The sequence below is a fragment of the Anticarsia gemmatalis genome, chromosome 26 (assembly GCF_050436995.1).
Source record: "Anticarsia gemmatalis isolate Benzon Research Colony breed Stoneville strain chromosome 26, ilAntGemm2 primary, whole genome shotgun sequence".
NCBI classification, from domain to species: domain Eukaryota; kingdom Metazoa; phylum Arthropoda; class Insecta; order Lepidoptera; family Erebidae; genus Anticarsia; species Anticarsia gemmatalis.
In genome coordinates this window covers 8107433-8132086 of record NC_134770.1, presented here as the reverse complement: position 1 = coordinate 8132086, position 24654 = coordinate 8107433, and the positions used below count along the sequence as shown (strand labels likewise).

The window sequence follows — 24654 nt, the reverse complement described above, 5'->3', positions numbered from 1 at the left end:
TTACACATAATGTATAGTAATTGAACGAAAAAATCACCTTTTGACGAAGCTGAAAGGTTCTGTAATTAATACCTTATTAGGGGGTGGGGTAATTTGCTTTCGTTAGAGTGACGAAAATTGGGTTTCGGTATAGGTTTGGTACGTGGGCTTGCTTTGGTTGGAATTGTTTTTCGTGATATTGTTTCATATTTCTTGAGGACATGCAAAGTTTCCAACCCGCTTGAGCAGAATAGTGGACTCAAAGTCTAATCCCTCTCTTGTTCGAGAAGAGACTCTTGCACTGCAATGATACTGAAACGGGTTGAAAATATATATAAAATATAAATATTGAAGATGTGACTTAAATTCATACACATTTTGACGCAGTATTTTTTGCCCATGTAGTAAAATTTTGTGACTAAATATAATAGAATTTATACCGAACACGTAACTAAGACTTCCTTTGAAAATATTCCAGTGGAAATAGAAAGACCTGACCCAAAAATCGAACCCAAAGTTTCGTTACCAACAATATTTTTTCCACACCTTGACAAATGTAAATTTTAAATCATTAGTTCTAAGCACAAATGTATCCAAACACGATATTTTAACACATTTCATCTATTCTACAACTTTTTCACAAATAAAATCTAAATAATCCCTCCAGTTTCTCCCAAAGGGCCAATACCATTGAAACTTGAGTCCCAACGACCATCTTATATGACCCTATAGTCGACATGCAAGGTCATAAACTGACGCTGACTCAGCTACTACACATGTCGAGAGATTGGATGCGTAAAGTGTTATACAGACGGACAGCGGGAGCGGGACGTTTGTTATGCGTGAGCTGTGCGGTTTTATCTTTATTGAATGCGAGCGCGAGTCGCATGAGAAGTTATTCTTTTGTGAGTATTTCATACATACTGACTTGCATAAAGAAGTGTATTTTAACAACGCACAGTTATTTATCTGATACGAGTAAACAGAGCTTGTACTATAGTTACCAGAAAAAAAAACATGCAACCTCAGAAAGAATACTTTTTACTCATCAATAAGATATTTGTACTAGGAGATTTTAGAACTCGCATCAGTGTGGCAGTTTGAAACCTTACAGACAGTGTTAACCACTGCACCAAGCGTGCAGTCACCACGAATCACACCCGCCATATTCCCGTATAAGCCACGCACACGCCCCGCAACCGTGTCTAGTCTTGTCTTACTCTTAAAGATAGAATGTTTGAAATTACTTCTGATATTACGCACTTACGAATGATCGATCTCTGCGTGTCTTCGGTTTTTGGTTATTGTATCACTTGTCTCTGTTTCTTATCGTAAGAGGGAAAGAGAGGGAACATGTTGTTTAAGGGTGATAAGACTGCATGGTTATTTTATGGAATTTTGAGCTTGATGTATTTATTGAAGGAGTTTCTGTATGACTTGGTATTGATGCTTGCAGTACAAGGAATACTGCAACTTTTATCAGTAATTTTGAAGAAACGGGCCTTTTGTTACATATTTATTATATCTTTTTAATAGTATATTGGTCAACAGCCCAGAATTAAACTGCTCTAAGGCGGATATGACTTCACTACCACCAATAAATAGATCATAATTGAGTATTTTCTTCAAAGTCCGTTAAATCAACAACTTCTATGTTTATAAAGAGATGTGGTTCCATACCAGCAACTTACTATAATCCCGGAGCATACAGTAGGTACACCCATCAATAAAGTATCCGCGCTAAGCATTGCTGAACTGATATCAGCACAAATCAACAAGTTCAGTATATACTAACATAACATTTTCTTTCCAGTACCACCGAACAAGACTTTCATCTCAGGAGTGGGAGAGCACGCAGTCCAGGGTACTCTCCTGACCCTCATGTGCAAGGTGTCTGGAGCCAGGCCGGCTGCCAAGGTCCAGTGGTTCAATGGCACGCAGAAACTGAGCGAAGATGACCAGAATATACATGTGAGTTGAACATTTTTCTACTTAACTTTAACCGGTGACTTCGACCGCGTGAAGTTTCTGGCGGTAAAAAGTATTCTATGTATTATGCAGCTATGATTATGTCAAATCTAGTACAGCAGTTTTCTCACGAAAGAGTAAAAGAAATATGTATGTAAATACTTATACACTATATAACTTTCACATTTGTTATATTAGTGGTAGTATAGGATAGGATTAATAACTTCTATTTGTTGCCACAGAAAGTAAATTCTGCTTAAGAATTGCGTGTGAAATTTTAAAAATCTAGCAAGCTATACATATTTAACTAGATAGTTTGCCTAAGTTTTTTTTTAACTCTCGCGTTGCATGTTTAATATATAGTAGGATACGGGAATTAACGCGAACACGCATTATACCTTAAAATGCCTAACGTTTCGGCGCCGAAACGTTACCTAACCTCTTCATTTCCCGGTTATAATACCTATGCTTTAGTGTTGTCATCAGCAGTATAAGTAGCTGGATTTTGAATGACAACTTGTGGTATTGTGGTTCGATTCCCCGGTTATTCAGTTCCTGGAATTCCTACCAGCTTAACTCAATTTCTGTTGAATTTTTTTTCAGCAAATACAATACGATACAATAGGCTCGGCACCAATTAGTGGGGCTTATTCGTAAATTACATAACATGAAGTGTATTCCATACATCTCTGAATTATACCTTCGAAAAATATCCATAATTCCCAATTCGTCAGCTATAATCAATTTCTATATTTGGCATTAACATAACATAGTAAAATAAATATAAATTTAATACCTTCTTCAAGAAAACATCCGTTCCATGAATATTATTTACTCCTTCAACACAATGGTGGCACGTGTACCGTACAAATTGTGTGGGAGGTGACATTTAATATTATTTGTTATAATAGAACACTATTTGATAGATCGGTGACAATACGAAGCCTTAGACGCGGTGGAGAACCGGGTTACATGTGTTCGTTGTTTGTATGTTTGTAAGTTGCGACACGAGAGAGGTTCTTAGTGCGAGAGGTAAAAAAATCTAGTTGTGTGTGACGGGTCTATCCCACTAGTCCCGTTGAGTTGTCCCGTGACGGGACAACTGGCACTATTTTGTCCCAGTTGTCCCGTCACGGGACAACTCAACGGGACTAGTGGGATAGACCCTGTGTGACTTCGTTTGTATGGATGTCGGAAAATTTTGTAGTTTATGTATGGCTTTTTCGGACACTAGGTTTCCATGATGCTGTTACCATAGGATTCACAAATAATTGCCCCTTCAAGACCCGGCACTTTTACTGTTACTGTGTTAGATTTCATTAAAATCTGTTTAGCAGTTAAGTTTTAATTGCGTAACAAACAGATAGACAGCAGTAAAGACTAGTGCTGCACTACACCTTTAATTACGTTACACTTATTTCTCCAATTGGGCTTATCGATAAGAGACTATCAGTGATTTAAGCAACTTTTGATGATATTTAAGCTGGACTTCTACGTGCTTCGGCGTCATTCAGAGGATACGTTAAAAGTCGCTCCCATGATTTTTATAATTGAAAGATAGTTTGACCCAATTTAGAGCAGAAATGATTGTTCATTAGATCATTACATTATCGTTTCACATTTCAGTTATTACTTTAAATCAAACTTATTCAATAAGTTCTCTAAATCACAAAGCAAAAAACAACTACTGGAAAAATTCTAAGAAATTCCAAATCGCAATAGACCCAAGGCGTAGTTTCTTCAAAACTTTCACTCAAACGGAAAACGAAATTGAATTTGCTTGAGAGAAAATCTTGAAGGGGTACGTTTAGGGTGATTGCACACATTCAGGAACAGTACCGGGTCACTCGACCGGGTAACTTAAAAGCCGGGTATATTTTGTACCCGGGTACATTAATTTTAGAAGACTTCTATAGTATTTTTTTTGGTAAAAATGATCTTTGTATACGGTATACGTATAAAGCGAGCTTCGCCCAACTGGTTAATGGATAAAAGTATTTTTACTAGAAAATATACTGCGAATGCGTTGCTTGAAAAAATGGTAACGGTAAATAAATAAAGTATTAATACGTTTTATAATACTATGGTTTAAGCTAAAACATGGAATGTTGACCACCCAGCAACCATCTCCTAAAATCTTTCTCACATAGTTAAGAAACATATTTATAGTAATAATAGAATTCGAGAAAAGCCCGCAACAACGGCCAGTGTAACCTGCGCCGAAACGTCAGGCATTCCAAAGTAAAATTCGTGTTCGTGTTAATTCCCATATTCTATAATATGGGTAATAAATATGAATCAAGTTACTTCACATTGACGATGTCTTGAAATAAGTTAGATGCTTAGTACTCGTAACCGGCGTCATATGTATGACTGTGAATGAGGCAAAGGAAGTTTGTTAGGATCGTTCCAAGTGGCATTCTTTGGTCTCTGCTTACCCCTATAATAATAAACATGCAACGCGAAAATTTAAATATTGTTTGTTGAGTAAAGAAATCATCGACATTAATTCCCAAATTCACCACACCTTATTGCATTCACGTACTCTACCGATACCGCAACATACTACACACTCCTATACATAGTCTCTATATATTTAAGCTGGTAATTTCAAATGGGTGAACGAAATTCTTGTGCTGACTGCCCACCTGCCACCGGTGCCGGACTTAGTATAAAGAAAGACATGGAGTCGCTTTACCCATAAAAATATTGTTTACTTCTGTAAACATTTTCTTAACATAATTGGTTACGTAAATCGAAGACACATGTCAAGAATTTAGTAAAAAGAATAGGTAGAAACGAAAATTAATGTAATTAAATTATTATGTTATATAGAAATTGTTTGCATTATATGTAGAATAGTTCTGTATTATCGTGTATGTATTTATTTTTTTCTATAAACTTGAAAACGTGTTTTGTGTGAAAAAGGATTATGCCATTACAAAAGTTATATTTAAATGCATCAAACTTATAAAAATCATCGACATAATTTCTTTCAATGAATGTTAGTAAATTAGAAAAATGTTATCTTCAATATATGTATAACTTAGCCTATGTTAAGGAGATGCCATCATATTTTTTTCTTTAAACCAAGTTTGCACTGCATACCACACAGTCGCATTAAATTAAAAAACTATTCCGACTAGCGAAATCACTGATCTTGATAAATTTTATCAAACGTAAGTCCTTACTAACCAATCCTAAAACGATTAGTCACCCTTTGACTAACGAACTATCAATAATCTCTTCAAAAAACTCCTCAGAGACATTCAAAGCATACGTGCAAGTTATTTGCGGGCTCTCATGCATATTCCCACTGCATTACTAAACCGATTGATCTAAAGTACTTGCTTAGAACCGAATAACTAAGTTTGAAGCGCCATTCATAAAGTCTCCGCTTTGGCAGATTGTATTTGAAAACTTATGTGATATTGATTGCTTGTTGGTATTTTAAAATATTAGAAAGATGTATGCTGATCATATTGGTGATGTCTTGAAAAAAGGGCAGGTGCTACTCGTAACTTTCGGTCTTGTATGACAAAATGTATGGATGTGAATTAATCAGAGGAAGTTTGTAAATATAGTAACAAAGTGTGTTTTCTGGTCTTTGCCTACTCCTGAGGGAAAAGGCGTAATTTTATGTATTGTGTATGTGTCTATACATTTTAATGACCCACTTCAAAAAGGATGAGATATATGTTTAATTGTATTTTTTTGTATTTCAGTTAAAATCATACTCATATTAAAACAACGAAATTTTAAATTGATAGTATGCATATTAGTCCCGGTCTGTTAAATAGTTTTTTGATGAAATTAAACACACTGGTTGGTTATAACACATGAGTTTTTAGTAATGATAGCGAAGTGATCTGAGCATACCGGGTCGGAGGCTGCTCCCCAATTACTTCTTGGAGTCCACCTATGAAGGAAAACATAGCTATGAAACCTTGCAAGCCTAAACGTAATTTAGCGAATTTCTAGAAGGCTAAATTTTAATTCTAAAAGCACTAACATAGCACGCGTATTTCCTTACATCAAAACGTTCCTAATTCGCATTCAAACACTCCCTTTTGTTTCTCTCTGTATTGTCATTTGTCTTCTGAAAACACTACATATTTACTCACACGTGAGACTAATTTCGCAAATGATACAATAACAGAACGTCGTAACTCGCATTTGGTTAAAAGCCTCGTTTAGATTATATTACAGTAGGTACTTACATAATATATATGTATGTATATGTTGTAGTATGGCTTTGGCTGTATAATTAATTCTGAAAGGTTAAGGGCATTGACTTGTGTTGAGCTGCTTGGTTTCTATGACGTCGGGTGTAGCAGGTTTGATTCTCATGAGGTAAAAATATTACTCTGGTTATATCTTAGTTAATTAAAGTCTAGTTGTTTTTGTGTTTCTATGAGAAATGATAGTCTTAAATTGGGCTTAGTTTTCATTTCATATTAAGACTTCTTGGCTATTTTTCGACGGTAAAACATGCAAATACGTACTATCTCATTTTCATAGTTTCTTGCCAATTTTCCGAATACAAATAAGATAAAATAATACCTAATCTCAATTGTAAATAGAACTAAAAAATATTTAATATCAAAAGAAAATATTCAAATTAAAATAAATAAAATAACGCGACTCCACCGCCTCCTGTATTCCAAGATGGCTACTCCAATAATTCAAATTCAATAATTCTCACAAATGAAATGGCCAGACGTCTACAATTTTATATTTCTAGGGGGTAAGGGGTGTAGTAACCACCCCCTAACTAAGTCCCTAAATGGAAAAATGTTTTCAACTTTATTTTAGAAAATTTTCTTGAGAAAAACTTTTTGTAAAAGTGTAGAGCAGGAGTTCCGACGTTTAATTTTGTTGGGAGTTGTAAGTTAAAACCCTTTTCTCAGTTTGTTAATGGAAATGATGAGTTTAGAAATTTTCAAGCAAAAAAAGAGTACAAATAATCAGGCTGGTGTACTTTCGAGCAAACACAAGAGTATTCTGACCATGCTCACTCTAAAAAAATAATTGTCAGGACGTTCACAAGCATACAAATATAATTGTGAAATATTTTCACAAAAATAACTCATTTTAATTGAACAGATATATATTTTTTGGTATTCATTGCAAAATAATAGGAAATGGGAATGTGAAATATTGTTTTTGTTAAACAATACAATTAATACAAAAACATTCCTGAAAACCAAATAATATAAAACTATTTGTATTCAAATTCAACCAAAATATATCGCGGTAAATATTGTTCAACATTTTTTTACAAAGCATGATTTATGAATAGTAAAATTTCTTATACCAATAACATAATTCAAATGTAAAAACTGAAAAAATACGTGAAAACATAAATCTTGTCAGTTTGCCAATTTCTCCGCAAAAACTTTTCTTCCCTAAAGTTAAAAATTCAACTAACTGACTAAGAGTTTTGCAAATAAACGAAGGGAAGGAATTAATCCAGCAATTTCTCAATGTCAAGCCTTGGTTTAGCGTAAAAACTGTCTTTTATAAGGGCCAGCGGGTATTCGAACAATTGGGGATAAAAAACACAAGGAACGGCTTTATAAAAGGCTTTTGATTCGATCGTTTTAGTTAAACTATTAAGTAAGCAAGTCTTCGACGGCTGTGACAAGGCAATGTTAAATTTTGCTGTATATGAAAATAACTATGCAGTACGAAAGTTGAAATGCTAATAAAGTTATAGATATCCGGAGACTCATGTATCTTTTTCTGAAATGCACTTCTAAATAGTTAATACTTAAATATGTTTGAGGTTGACCATTTTTTGTTTCAAAGGATTCATCTGTCGGTATACCAGAGGGTTAAGCAACATTTAACGCGGACATTCTATAGCTGGGTGTGGGCTAATATTGATGATGAACGTCCCCGTGCTTTGGAGAGCATGGGCAATAAATTTCAATCTCTAAAATATCCTTAAGCCAGAACAGTCCTAATAAGCTAGCTTCAAGAACTTTGACACTAAGGAAAATTTTTTTTTTTTTATTTGTTAGCCTGTATTGACGCTAACATTTTTTTCCATTAAATGATTGAAGAAATTGTAAAAATATAAGTTTAAAATAAATAATAATGAAACAATGACATGACAATCAGTTTGTACATACGTTGTTCTTTACCGGTCTGTCTCCTTAGAGCGCGGTATTATTTCATCGTCAATCTCACAACGACGGACCATCACTACAATTGTTATTTAAAATGTTTTATTTTTTATATAAGAGCATAAAAGAATAGAATAAAAGAGTCTTTGTATAAAAATACTAACCAAAAGGATAGTTACACAAATTGGATACTAATAAATCGTTATTTTTTTATTGAAAGTTATGTAGAAATTTGTGAATAAATTTTCCTTAAGATTAAATGCTTAATAAACACTTCGAGAGTTAGAACCTATTATTCAACCTTGATACATAAACCATATATTATCCAAAATTTGTGAGAGCCAGTTTTTGACAATTTACATTCTTTTAGTCTACTACGACTACTAGACTTCTAGAATCTAAGTAATCAAAAATTCTACACTTCGAAAAAAGCCCATTAATAAATAATCAATTCGAAGAACCAGTAATCGAATCTGAGTCTCCATGTACAAGCAATATATTATTATAACCTGGCCCACTGTCGCCATAACAAGCCAAATTCCCTCAAAAATGTCTTCCATACCTTAACGAAGCTTCTCCATCTTACTTAAACAAGCAAGCACATAATAGGCTGTATGTAAAGTAAAAACAACAACGGTGTAACGTTTCACTCACAAAAAATAACGAGAAACGAGCAATTCTCTCGATTTTAACACAAAATTCTCGCTTTGTGGTGAATTTGGTACAAGGCATGAACTTTTAGTGGATTTTTTTTGCGTTGCCTGGATCAGAATAGAACATAGTAATTAGTCATTTATAGTAATTTATGCTATACAAAACAAACGCCTTGCGATAGTCTTAGTTAATTTTTGTTTGGGTAACCATTGTGTTAATACAAATGTACCCATTGGTATCAAAATGAGTACGTTGGCAATGTTGTACAAGATGCTAATAAAAATACCCTACCAATTAAAATATGTCGAAAAACGTTGATAGCTTTTTAATGATCCCGTTTTATAAATATTGGCAATAAGGTCCCATTGGCGGTGGCTTTTTTTAATATAATTAATTATTCATACCATGTTATAACAGGGTACACCTCTCAATAGAAAAGTGTTTTACAAACAAACTAATAAAAATGGCGTGAAATGTTTAACTAAATAAATAGTAGGCATAAACACGTCACGGCTTTTAATGGAAACAGCCATATCTTCTTGAAATTGAAGCAAATAAAGTTTTTTTCTGTATACGCTACCTCTTATAACTTCTCCCACAGCATTAAACAGACAAGTAGAAAGTAAACGAAAGAATGAAATACGCGTCGCCGTTACACTGATGCTGTCTATTAAAATAATTGCAACGAGCGTTTACCTTGCAAACTATGTGCTGTACCGTGTCTTTACTTAATGCTAGGGATGGGGGAATATCGATAAAGTGTTATATCGATATATTAAAACATCGATAATTATTTTTTCGTCCCTAAAACCAATATGATTAACGAATTGACACCAAAAATCATATTATTTAAAAACTATCGAACTAAAAAATTGGTTGCGATTACGGGCAGACTGACCACGATCGGTGTAACTTGGTCGAAACGTCAGGGAAAAATAAAGTATCGACACCTTAAAAAAAAATACTGTGCATTACACCCGTTATAAATCTTAGTATTAACATAAAAATCTCTTCAATAAACTTTAGTCTATCTGTCAAATCAGTAACTGTTAAATTAATGTCAGGGATGTCCAAAATCAAATTACATTCCTACTTTAAACTTAAAAATCGACCGTTACATTCCATTCTAAAATCAACATTCTTTAGTGATGTGAATCTATCGATAGAATTTATCGATACTTTTCTCAGAAGTGCTGTCCTTAAAATGATATTGCCGTTTCACTTTGCGTTGGGTGATATTTAATGCGATCCTTTGTGAGACCTCTAATCTTAGCCGGTTTTATTTGAAAGAGACTCACAAATTAGATTCGGGGGCGACTGTCGTGAAAATGTTTGCGAAAGGTTGACTCGAGTTTTATAAATGGGGACAATATTTTTCACTTATTCTCTGTAAGTGTTCTATGTTTCTGTTAAAGTTTTATGTCAGTTGTTGAAGCTCAAAATCGTTTGGAGAAATTACGTACTATCTTAAAGAATAAATTAATTAGGTAGACAAACTTTCATTCCTCTTCAGGACCACTTAATTAAATGTTTGAACACTTAGGAATGTTTGACAAAAATAGTATGTGTTTGATCACAGTTCATGAACTATCTTCAGCATTTTTTTTATAAATTACCAGTAACTTAGCTGTAATATTGCTGATTGATAGTTTAGCTGTGGAACTATTGTAAACAAGAGACTTTTGCATTTTTAATATTACACTCTCTCTCTTTCTCTTCCATGCTATGAATATCATATGGTAGTGGGGTCAGCCTTTCTGATCTTTCTCCTTCACTTCGCGTTAATTTCTTGCGTTTTTAAATTACAATAGAATAAAAATCAATCTGCCCCTCGTTTGGGAGGAGACCCTTGCCCTGCAGTGGGACAGTAATGGGTTATAAAAAAAAATATGGAATAAAATGTTTTTCAAGCCTAATAAAAGCACAAATATTTCTTATTAGTACCAGAATCTTCAAGATTCATTTTTATCAGCAGTTTAACTTAAAGAAGATAAAACAAAACTATCGATAAAGCCCCTCACTATATTTAATTTGATCACTTCTCAAAGCGGGCAACAAAGAGTCCACTTTAACGCTTATTTGACTCAAGCTTTTTGTCCACCAATCTTTTAACTTTTCTTTTACTTTGTTTTTTAAAGACAAACTCCCGCATTAATTATTGTTCTAGTGTCGACTTGTACAAACATAACAACGGACACAACCAGACTTGAAACAACTATTTGTGTTATAATTGTTCCGTATGGGAATCGAGACCCTTGCCCAGCAGTGGGACAGTAATAGGTTCAAAAAAATGGGAATCGAACCACCGACCTCCCAACGCAATTGTGGCGGGAACCTTTACCACTGCGCCATAAAGACAGTCAAGGAAAGTCTTCTAGAGGTAAAGAAGGTTTTGTTGTTTGTTTGTCGTATGGTTAGTGGTCAAACCTAGTGTCAAAGTTGTTCAAGCCACCCGAACGCCTTTGACATGGCTTAACGACTGTTATCTTAATAGACAATAACCGGGACCGACATTTTACGTGCCCTCCGAAGCACGGAGACGCCCAGTTCATATACCACTATGTGATCACCCATCTATAGAATGGCCGCGCCAAAGGTTGCTTAACCCACGGATCGTTTACCGACCGGTGAGCACAACGGGCTTTGGGCGCCTTCAAAAATATGAAATCGTTTTTATAGCCTTAATTCAGTGTAGGTTGAAAGTTAGGTATGTTTTTATAGAAAATTTAAAAGTATTTACTTCTAGCTTCGGTCTTAATGTGTCTGAAGGAAAATATAGATATTATTTTAACTATATTTAGATTTCTGAGAATAATAAGATGTATTTAAATAAAAGTATTGAAACAATCCACAAATTGTTTTTGTAAAAAGTTTTCCATAAGAAAATATATTTTAAGTGCCAATTTGAAAGTTTGTGGTTAAGTCTCTTAAAACTTTATCCGATTGATAAAACGGTAAAACATGCGTGGAAACTACTATAAGGACCCAACCGATAAGTTAATCAATACCTATCCAGAAGTTATGAAGAAATTATTTTCCAGATCGTAAACTATCTGAATATAAATAAAATATAACTCGTTACAGGTCCACTGCTGGGCAAAGGTCTCCTCCCGTAACGAGGGAGGAGTTCGACCCAGAGTCCACTGAAATATCTGAATACCAAAATTTAAAATAACATTGTTCGCTTAAAAATGGGTCCCTATAACATAGCAAGGTACCTCGGATTCTTCAAGTCTTTTTCATCGATCATAGGCCAGCAATGGAAAAATTACATCTATTTCGTAAGTTTAATTAATAAAGAGCACTATAAACTATCCATGAATATTATGTAGTTTTAGTTAATAAACAACACTATGAACTTATACAAAAAATATTTTTTTATTTATTACAATTTTTAAGTTATCTGCTCAAAAGATTTTGACAGTGACACAGCTAACTGTTCAATATAACATCATCGACCAATAAAACTCTAATATCCAAAAGCAATAAGGTCGTAACCGCCACGTTTTAATATAACGTTACATACATTATGTCGATCAATCGCTTACATTGCGGTGTCTTTAATTAAAACATCGCACGAGGAAAATTCAATTTTGCAAGAATAAGGCCTACCAAGATATAGGGGGTACTAGATACGACAGTTGAACAACTACGCTCAGTAATTACTATAGATTTTTCGTAAACAGAAGCAGGTAAATAAAAAAATAGTAAATTATTCCAAACTAAGCAAAGCTTGTGCTGTGTCAACCAGACAACTGAAACTTTATAAATAAATATTCTTCTTCTACAGAAATACAGTTTGTTATAGTATCGTTTGTTTGATTCTTTTAATAAAGGGTACGTTGATTAAATAACAAACATATTTTACCGATTTTGAGCCCGAGAGAGACTAGATTAGTTAAATTTTTTGCTAATATTCTGTTAGACATTTTCTCAACTAAAGACATCTGATGACCAAACTAATTTATCATAAGTACTAACATTACAATGAATTCATTAAAAAAAATACATTAACTTTGGTCAACTTAAAACACTCCATTCGTTTACTACTACCTGACAAAACCTAATACTAAAACAACACATTTCAATACTTAAAATCAGTACCTAAATCACAAACTATACATCAAAGGTATCAAACAACCACTTTTAGATCAAAGAGGCCTATTATTTCTAATGACAGATTGAAAACAAAATGGCCGCTTTGTAGACTGTGAGAAATGTCATGTGGGCAGTTAATAGGGATTTGATTTATATTTATATTTGTACATACTCGTATGTGTTGTTAGAATTGAAATCCTTGCTGGTTTAATAAATATGTTTGTTCATTTGTTATTTTTATAGTAAAACTACTGGATCGATTTTGATGTAGGTAATAGGAAATTATTTATGTATGTGATATTGTTGAGTACTGTTTTCTGTTGAGTGTTTGTTAGTTTGCTTGCTTCCTTTCTGCGTAAAAACTTCAGAATCAAATTTTGAATAAATAAGTGGGTGTTCATATTATTCTCTGGAAAAAATAGATTTTATTTGTGTAACTAAATAAAGGAATATCGTTGTATACACCTGTATTTCTTAATAATTGTAGACTATACTTTTTCTATTATTTGAATAGAAAGAACTGGCAATAAAGTAAAGAGCTACTGCTTGAATCGTCAATTCAATATCTGGCGCGGTTGATTGTGCATACGACTGCTAGTAAAGAGGTCTCGGGTTGGATTCCCGAGTCGAGTATTTCTCAAAAGAAGCCCAGAGTATGATAACACGCCAGCTAAATGCCTATTTCACATTAATTAATGGCGAAACGTAGGTGTATTTTATACACCTCTGCCTACACCTTCGGGTATAACAGGCGAGATATTATAAATGTAGAAACAAAACAATTTTTATTTCTAAATTAAATAAGATAAAGTCCCCAAACCGCTTCATTTTGCCCTACATCATTGTGAGGACTAATGGTGAAAGGAATTAGGTTGGGGTGCAATTTTTCATTCTGTCACCGAGGGAGTTCTTTCAGGCGAAGATATTAGAGAGCCGATACTTTCAGGTAACGTGATATATGACTATAAGACCATCTACTGGGTAAAAGACTGAAAGACTAGCTTTTGAGCTTGACTTTGTCTGAAATTATAAACTACCTGTGTGACTAATTATGTCACACACACGTACATCTAATTTCATACTAAGCAGAGCCTGTACTATGGTAACCAAATAACTGATAATCATACTTATATACTTCTAAATACATACAGACACATTACACAACAGCCTGGCCCATATTACATGGGTACAAAAAAGTGGTTATCTTTATATATTATTATATAATTCTTCTGTAATTGTGTATGTCACTGAACTTCTCTTAAACGACTGGACCGATTTGACAAAATTTTTTGTGTGTGTTCAAGGGAATCTGAGAACGGTTTAGATTATTAAAAAAAGTTTAAAATTTTCAAATTAAAGACGTGTAGACAGGACATCGTCTGTCGGGTCCGCTAGTATTTAGTAAACCTTCAAGTAGTATCAAAATAATATAAAAACTGCAGCTTTGAAACAATTTTTCATATATTCTTTGTGTTCTTTCACTACAGTATAATCTCCATGTTAATTAAATGAAATGTATGTAAAAGTACTGTTACATAAACATAGTACTCGGCACAACACGACCAAATAAAACTTCTTAATGCCTGCTCTTACTACGGTAATCTGATTATGAAATAGTGTTGGGACACTATCGATAGATATAATATTAGGTCGTGGAAAAAGTATTTTTGCATTATAGTCTGTATGAACTTGTAATAAAATCTTTTCACACACAAAAAAGCTCGATATTTGTGTACCTCACGAGCTCACTGAAAGCAACCTATTGAACCGTGTACTCATTTGTGATTCTTGAAGCCAAAGGGATTTTATTACGAGTTCAAAGACTTTTTCCCCGACCTAATATTTATCAATATCTATTTAGTAATCCTAAAGTCGTTTTTAAAACTAATTCAAAGTTAAATTGAAACTAATTCATGCTTACAAAAGAAATAGTTCGTTTATAACCTAGATATATATTTTCCATATTGTTACGCAAGCGATAACGGTTCAAACCCGAAGCAACACACCAACGATTTTTCGAAGTAAAGGAAAACATTGTGATGCTACCTTGCATGCCTAAGAGTTCTTTAGAACAGTGCTTGAAGGTACGCTAAGTACTAAACCCGCACTTGGCCAGCGTGGTGGACTCGAGGCCTAACCCTACGGGAGGTTATTCTTGCCAGCTCTGGGACATTAATGGATTTTTTTATGAACTATACATTTTTACACTATTTATATCGCTCTACTTTTTAAACCATTTAAACCATTTATTTGCTCACAAATAAATATGGGTACATACAGTTGGTTAATATTATACATTAAATGTGGCCGCATATTCACCATTGCTGGCATGTGAGACATACATATATTACAAATTATTACATTATTATAAAATAAGTTACATCAGCATTCTTTTATATTCTTACACCTTTGTTATATTCTTACTTCTATTATATTTAGAAATGTCTCGTTTTGCAAATAATAGTCTTAGCCCTTCCGGCTAAAACACTCCAATTCTAAAAGGCAACCTGTGTCCAATATCTGAATGTAAAAGGATTGACTTAATACAATCTAGCCTGATATCTGAAGCTGACTTAAGTCCTAAATTCTAACCTAGGACAGGCCTTGATTTGAAAGGTCAACTCTATAGCAAAGATTAGTTTTTTTTTGTTTTAAAGATGGTAAATGCGACTGGCTATAACCGCATGAAATTAAATAATGAGTTTATCTTTTCAATTTCTCTTGGGTTATGTCTAGACCCTATCCTATTATTAATCATAAGTAAACCTTAATGATAAAACATCAATGTAAATAAAAATGAATCATGTATTTACGCATCACTTTTGAACAACTAAACCAAATTGGATATGACTTTTTTATATGTAACCGTCGAGAGCTGGCTTTTATGTAATCGATGGGATCAAATATCCTATGGGAATGGTGTCAAGTCTTAAGTTAGTACTACGATAAACAGAACCTCTCTCTAATAATGTCGGTTAAGCCATCCTCCATATGAGAATAAAGGAATAGAGAGTGTGAGTGTGTGCACAATACACAGGTGTATTGTGCACACACTTGGCCACTTCAAAGTCCTGTACAGTTGGCTGATTTCAATGAAACTGGCCGCCAAAATCGGTCAGGACGACAATAATAAACAAAACAGCCCAAAGTGCTCTATCGTAATATCTTAAAGTTCGTACAGCCGAAGTCCCGCCGCATTATTTAAATGAGCAGTGAGCATACATTACCCGTAATACATTATTCAATGAACTATTCGCGGGTAGATCAAGCAATATTCTTCAACAAATATACTGATATCCGTTACACTAGTGTGTGCTCTCCGACTTTATATATTTTGACAGATAGTAAGTGAAATCTGAGGATTTTTTGCCGCAGTTGACTTTATGAACAAAGAACCAGTTAAAGCATGCGATTAAAATCGTACAATCGTATTAAAAGCACTGACATATTTATTTATTTTATATATCTGCATATAAATAACATTCACAGCATAGAACAACAGACTGTGACTAGCGATTACATATAACAAAATAAATTAACATAGGTAGTAATAACACAGCGACCGGGATTCCAATTTTGATTAAAATGGAGCTACGTAATTATCGAATAATCACGCTTTTTTTCTCTTAAAAGGAGTAAGCCAAAGAGTACGAAGGATAAGAATTGAAAACATACTTTATTTATTTATTTATTTATTTATTTATAAGGCATGTCAACAGAATAAACATCAACATTTACAATATTTTCTGTACGTTATACAAGGGCGTATGTTTATGCCAATTACAGACATGCACAGCATTCTTAAATTGTACGACACACATATGTATATTATAAATCTATTATAAAGTATAGAATTTATCGATAATATATAACGAAAAACTTTACTAGTCCCATCACTACCCAACAAAAAACACTTGAAGTAAAAATTCCAACCAATTAAATGCTTAATGTAGAAAGCGCGCCAAAAAACGAAGCAAAAACAATAATCCTTATGCATTTATAAATATACTTTGTAAATACAAACAAATATAAATAAATATCTCAATTGCCGTTGAAAAGTCGTCCATTTTATATTTTCAAGTAAAATTAAAAAAATAACTGGCCAAGTGCGAGTAGAACTCGTGCTCTAAGGGTTCCATACTAACTGACTTTATTAATGAATACTTATTAAGTGAATATTTTAAGCTTTGCTGATATCAATATCGAACAAAAATACCACGTTTGTTATATGGGAGACCCTCAAATAATATTTTATTCTGGTTTTAGTATTAATTGTTGAAGCGGCAACAAAAATACAACATCTGTGAAACAATCAACTCTCTTATCATCACGGTTCACACACAGCCTGGTGACAGACAGACAAAGAGCAAAGTATCAGTGATAGACTTCTATTTTTACCCTTTTGGTGCGGAACCCTAACAAAAAGATTCTTTGACATTTCACTAAAAGAAATTCAACTTGAATTTCTTGCAACGATTTGGCTCGGAAAAAAAATGATGGCGGTTTCCCGCCTTTTGCGCGTATACAATTTATACTCTGTGGTTTCATGTTAAAGTTGCCAGTTGCAAAAACTGCTACTGACATTTTTATCTTTATGATTGAATTGTTGAATTTAAACGAGTGATTTAATTCTTTATTTTGTTGAAGTTTTTTTATTTGAACTGCGCTTGTATTTTATAAACTTGAGTTCTTAGTTTTATACTTTCGTTATAAAATTGAGTTGTTAAGTTATTTTTGGAACTTTTCATGAAGTATAGCTACCTCAATTATAGCTACGTTTGAATCGGGGCCTAGTTTCGATGTCGTTGCTAAATAATCACAATTCTGTTCATGATTTCTATGATAAAGGCCAATAATAAACTAGTCCCAAAAATGAAGGGATATAAAAAAAAATCCAAATTTTTGGGTGATTTTCAACAAGCTGTAACTCCGAGGAAAATGGTCGTACAGAAAAAATAAAAAAAAACAAATTGTAGCTCCAAGTGTCTAGTTTTTAGATATGACCATGAAATTTTTTTGTCATGGCCAGGTCTGGAGAAATGCTACGAAAACTACCAAAAAAAAAAATTCCCAAATTTTTTCCCTTCTAAAAAAAGGTCCACGGGCTTCAAAAAAATTTTTTGATTCTTTCGTTCTAAATTTCTTTTAGAATATTTAATCCTCTTTAATTTGCCGTATTCAAAAAGCCTGTACGACGATTTGCCACAGAGTTAAAGTCAATCAAAGCAAAAAAGTTATTTTTGACTTTGATTTTCAATAACTCCGGAAATAATGATTGTACAGGAAATCAAAGGAGGGTTTTTTTTTTGGTAGTTTTCGTAGCATTTCTCCAGACCTGGCCATGACAAAAAATTTTCATGGTCATATCTAAAAACTAGACACTTGGAACTACAATTTGTTTTTTTTTATTTTTTCTGTACGACCATTTTCCTCGGAGTTACAGCTTGTTGAAAATCACCCAAAAATTTGTATTTTTTTTTATATCCCTTCATATTTGGGACTAGTTTATAAGATCCTTTTTTCTAAATAATTGAAGTGTCGGTATGCCACTGTCAGAGTTATCTATTCAATAATTTAGTCATATAATTTCTAATATTCCAGTCATAAAATTTTAATAAACTTTCAAACCGTCCTCTACCAAAAACTTTCATAAATTTTTCATTTTCGTATTAAAATCCTTCATAAATTTATTAGGTACACATATTAATATTAAAATTTATCACGTAAACGTCAGCTGTTTGATAACAAGACACCAGAGACACGAATAATTAAAATTATAATAAATAAATAAAGCACATGAGTATAAATTAGCTTTTTGAATTATTACATAAGTGCACGTTTAAAATTAATGGCGTCGTAAAACTGAAAATTATACGAGACTAGTTTATGATAGAACTTTGTTTGTGTGGTTTAAGACTTTAATAGATAATAGAATATTATTTAAATGTCTCTACTAGCTGACCCGCGCAACTTCGCTTTCGTCACATAAGAGAGAATGGGTCAAAATTTACCCCGTTTTTTTTGTTGCTCTGCTCCTATTGGTCGTAGCGTGATGATATATAGCCTATAGCCTTCCTCGATAAATGGGCTATCTAACACTGAAATATTTTTTCAAATCGGACCAGTAGTTCCTGAGATTAGCGCGTTCAAACAAACAAACAAAGAAGCAAACAAACTTTTCAGCTTTATAATATTATTAGTATAGATTTATTTATTACTACACGCTTGTCTAACTTAAAGATGTAGGCAGAGGTGTAATAATATCGGTTCAGCTGTATTTCAGTATTTTTTAAACGTGCCAGGCATATGAAAATAGACTCACCAATTAATTTATAAAACTTATATTATAATCAGTAAAACATGCATATAATAATATCAATATGTAGGTATAGTATCAAAATTAAATATTAGGTATTTCTCACCAAATTAAGATTCTTCAAGATATTTTCGACACGGTTATTTAAAATTACACATGACTTACATTTTAAATGGCGAAATGTATGGTTAAACAATTTGCAATGCTTTTAACAGCTCAAACAAAGGTTTAACTTTGATCTTCAATTTCATGAAAATTACAGAATTAATTAATTAATATCTGAAACATCAAAAGCTATAAAAGTGTAATTCAGTTAATTACTGAACAGATTTACAGAGCGTTTTAACTGCATACTCATCGCTTGCTGAAACTGAAATAAAGTTTTTGTTTTATGTCTTTTTCTTTTCTCTATTTATAAAGTTTTATATAGATTGACGAATTTACTATCTTATATCATACTAGCTGACCCGCGCAACTTCGCTTGCGTCACATTAGAGAGAATGGGTAAAATTATTCCAAGTTTTTGTAACATTTTTTACTGGTACTCTGCTCCTTTTGGTCGTAGCGTGATGATATATTGCCTATAGCCTTCCTCGATAAATGGCCTATCTAATACTAAAATATTTTTTTAAATCGGTACCGTACTTCCTGAGATTAGCGCGTTCAAGCAAACAAACTAACTCTTCAGCCTTATAATATTAGTAAGTATAGATTGAACGATCGCTTCCAATTTCAAAGTGCTAATGGGGAGCCTTATAGGGACGCTGCCCCCGCCGCCGCGGCCGGCCCGTACCGTGCCGCAATACTAATATCGTGATATCTCCTAAACTATATGTCTAAATAACACATTGTAAACTGCAAAAATAATCTAAATTAAATGCTCGTGATGATGAACTTACTTATTTTGATAAGGATATATGTATTATTGGTTATATCACCAGTTAAACATCACCCAACGAATTAAATGTTTTTTTAATACAGAAAAGTAGTTTTTGTGACTTAAATAAAAAAGCTGGATATATGTCATCGCGGACTTTTTTGTAGAACTAATAAAGACCAATGTTTTTGCTATACATTGTTCTTACTTGTATCCAACGGTATAAGCGGCGCACGCACAAATGCAATCTTCAATTAGATTTTTTTTCTGACTTCTTGGACATAAATCGCTATAACTCAGCTAATATAGTTTCAATGTATTTCAATTATATATAAAAACCTGTCGGAGAAAATACTCTTTCTATTAGTGAAAACCGCATCAAAATCCGTTGCGTAGTTTTAAAGTTTTATGCATACGAAGGGACTACAGACAAAATGGGCGACTTTGTTTTATACTATGTAGTGATGATTACTACATTAAGCATTTACTTTACCTTAGAAAGCTAGATGTTTTGGTGACACACTGACGTAAAGCGGACTGGAAAATTTAGGAAACCGCGTCAATTAAAGAAACATACAATAATATTATGTTTTCTTTAAATGTTTTTATTTCTGCTATAGATGACTAAATCAAGTTAGTTTTACAGAACAACCATTAGCTCTCTTGCATTTGAAAAGAGATCCAACTATATAACAACGCTCTCATCGTCTTAGTAAAATAATTACCTTGGGTATGGAACCCTAAAAACAATACATACCCAATAATATCTTGGAGGTTCTTACCAAACATTCTGCTCAATGTTCACCTCTTTCCTAAAGCAACACTCTCTACAAAGACACAAAACTTCGACCAATAAATAGATAATCGGACTATAAGTGCTTTAAACCACGAATCAACAACTGGTCCAGTACTAGGAAACACTTCAAAGAGCTTACATGATTCCTAGAATAAAGTAGTCGGCAGACATGCAGTATGTTTCACTATTTATTTCTGAGGCGCCCATAGCCAGTTGTGCTCACCGGCCGGCAAACGATCTGTAGGTTAAGCAACCCTTGGCGCGGTCATTCTATAGATGGGTGACCGCATAGCGGTATTTGAACCGGGCGTCTCCGTACTTCTGAGGGCGCTTAAAAGTCGGTCCCGGCTGTTGTCTACCAAGATAACAGTCGTTAGGTCACTTCAAAGACCTCGGGGCGGCTTGAACAACTTTGACACTAGAAAGAAGAACTATTTATTTGTGAATAGATGCTTTTGCCCGCGACTGCTTTCGTGTAGAAAGGTTAATTAATTGCACGATTCTCTACAATCGAAACCATCGAGTATCGAGAGTAAATTCATTATAGTCGAGTTTCGACTACTGGGCGACCACTAGTTTATACAAATAGTTACACGTAACATAATTCGTAGAACACAGGTAGATGTGAATTTGTTCATAGTTGTTGCAAAGTTCCCATGAATTGTGTATAATGTACACTAATGTGATAATTACAGAGAATTTTGAATCGAAGTATGTTAATTGTATTAAACTGTGTATTAGCTTGGGTTCTATGCCCCATGGATTTGTATACAAACTATATTTCGTGAATACGAAGTTTCGTTACATTTTCAATGTTCGATAGCTGTCATGTGGCTAAACAGATTTTTGGTTTGGTACTTTCGCGAATTATGGTAGGTTTAAAAGATTTAAATATCAATCAATTTAAACTTTAAACCCGCACTTGGCCAGCGTGGTGGACTCAAGGCCTAAACCCTCCCTTATTACGGGAGGAGACCCTTGCCCAGTAGTGGGACTGGGTTAAATTTATTATAAGATTTACAGTGAATGAAATCGTGATAAGAATGAACCGAAATTATATGCAGGGTTTAGTTATCATTGGATTATAGTAGGCGACCTGTCTGCATCTATCTATTTTCTTTTATTTACTTCTATTCTTGATGTATCCAAAAGCGACAAAGTATTAATTTTAGTGATTGCGTTTTGTATACATTACTAATTAAAATTATTATTTGTTTCATGTCTGATCGAGCAGCAAAATGACATCGAAATGGTGAGTAAATATTTTTTTTTATAGAATATACTACCTCAGTAAGCTGTCTGTGCTCGTCACAAGATTTGGAACTCGATTACCGGGCCAGGCAAATTGCGAGTTTCGTAACCTATCAGCTGCCCTCATGGGACATGAGATCATTTTCACAGTTATTAGAATTTCATTATCTAAGATTTTTTGACTGCCTCCGTGGCGCAGTTTAGGTCGCCACGCCAATACCATTACGTCGAGAGGTCGTGGGTTCGATTCCCACACGGAGCAATTGTTTGTGCGATCCACAGATAATTGTTTCGGGCCTGGTTGTGCTTTGTGTCCGTTGTTTGTATGTTTGTAAAAGTCCCCGCGACACAAGAGTAATTCTCAGTGCAGGAGTTGTCTTTAAAAAAAATAATTGTGAAGTAATTATCAAAGTTTCTTATAACTAATATCGGTCAGTGGTTTCGTGCCCCTCGGACCTATCGTGTTCGTGTACTGTCCCACAATACGTTCGTTTAAATAAAACTAGCTACCTTAACCAAATATGGGCTACAACATTATCATAAAACTTGTAAATACAATTATTTAGATAACAAAACACACACGATTGCAGACATTATGAGGGGCAGGCTTGTTTTCTATGCATATCTAATTAATAACATTTACAATGTTAATGTACTGGGGTAGTTGCGTAGAGATTGTTGTAATGGAAGGGACAGTTGTTGCTATGCTGTGTTTACATTGATTTTTTGTGCTTAAGTTAGGTATAGATCATGAAAATATAGAAAAATGGTCATATTGTGTTAACATCTAAAAGACTTGTGTTTCTACATTTAAGTATCATTTGAGAGATTTACTAACTTGAAATAACGGACAAAATAATGGTTCTATACAGGAACAACTTCCCAAAATTAATATTTATATTGCACCTTGCACCAAATGAGAACCAAACCCAAAAAATGATATATCTCTGTGCTCATTGGGAAATTAGGCATCTGCAGATTACAATCTCAAGTTGCATGTCAAGATCAATACCACTCATTAAAACCTTATTAATTATGCAATTTTTTTAGTTGAAGCAAATTTTGAATTGCTTGATGTTTGATAATTTATACATCTCTGACTACACCATTAGGGTACACCCAAGTATTTTTTTTATACAGGATGTAAAAAAGTAGAAATTCGTTAAAACTACGCTCAAAATTCAATCTATTCCATAAACTGTATACCTGGAGATCTTTTTTAATTTTAAATATTTGCTCGAAGCTTGATAATTTTATACATCTCTGACTAAATTATTGGGGTACATCCGAGTATTTTTTTTTTAAGTAGAATTTGTATAAAAGCAGTATTGTGTTTAACTACGCTCAGAATTCAATCTATTCCATAAACTGTATATCTTAAACAAAACTTACTGAGACTCTGACAGTTTGAGACTGTAGCCGTTGGGTGGCGCGGAATTATAATTTTACTAACCTCGTTATATAAAGGAGTAGGTTCTCCTTTGAAAACTTACCCTCTATTATTAGGGAACATTATTAAATACTTTACTTCGTTCATAGTTTAATATCTGTTTCTGTCGCGAGTTTCTCTGCCTTTTAGATTGTTTTTCATTGTACAATTTATAAAATTGACCATCGGTTTTTGAGGTACATTAAGCTGTAGTTTATCTATTCAATAGCGTTAAAAAAACGCTTTTGAATTGATAAACTACCTGCTATATGTACTCAGAAACCGGGAGTTAATGATAAATAATAAAGTTTTCTATTTTTAAACTCTCGCGTTGCATGTTTAATGTATACCTAATAGAATACGCGAATTAACGCGAACACGCATTTTACCTTAAAATGCCTAACGTTTCGGCGCAGGTTACACTCGCCGTGGTCGCAGGCTGACTGGAGCAGCGAGTGTAACCTGCGCCGAAACGTTAGGCATTTTAAGGTAAAATGCGTGTTCGCGTTAATTCCCGTATTCTATTATACATTAAAGATTTCTATTGGTAAAAACATGCTTAGAATCTGAATCGGATCAATATTGTTAGTCTCTAGGGGCCTCCCCTCTTACCTCCAGAATTCCTGAGAGGCGATTTCCTACTATCGAGTATCGACCACCGGCTAACTCTAGAAAAAAAATGTGAAAGTCTGATCAGCGCCTCTAGTGGGTGTCGTAGGAACTATTTTTGCAGAACATTTTAAATTTCAAACTTTTGATACTCGATAGTACCGACTGTAGAGAATCGTGATACTGATCTTGTGCAATAACACGGACTGCATTTTCTTTAGTGATTTATATTGATAATAAAAAATAGCGTTCTTTGCCTACCCTTATGAACACAAGGCGTGATTTTAAATATGTAAATATTAATCTGTATACACGCTAAAGAAAGTTACTCTTTAAGATAAAATTACCACGTTGATCTCAACGCTTTCTCTACATATAAAATAGTACCACTAAATCCTATTTACTCGGTCTCAAAATAAAATGGCCGCTGCATTTGAACTCTCTTTCATGTTATGTATAATTCAGCAAACTAACGAGCTGAAATAACGCGAGTAGCCGTGAAGATATCATTACACCACTGAATAAATAAAATGTGTTTCATATATA

General features: G+C 33.7%; 1 protein-coding gene across 9 annotated transcripts in view; it reads left to right on the top strand.

The window, feature by feature from the left end:
- The window catches only part of nrm (neuromusculin), a 486168-nt gene that overhangs the window by 439827 nt on the left and 21687 nt on the right, over positions 1 to 24654 (top strand). For all 9 annotated transcript variants that reach the window (XM_076131475.1, XM_076131476.1, XM_076131472.1 and 6 more), the window contains exons 7-8: positions 1793 to 1950; positions 22054 to 22071. In XM_076131475.1, the coding sequence (XP_075987590.1) occupies positions 1793 to 1950; positions 22054 to 22071 (176 nt within the window). The remainder of the gene's footprint in view (positions 1 to 1792; positions 1951 to 22053; positions 22072 to 24654) is intronic.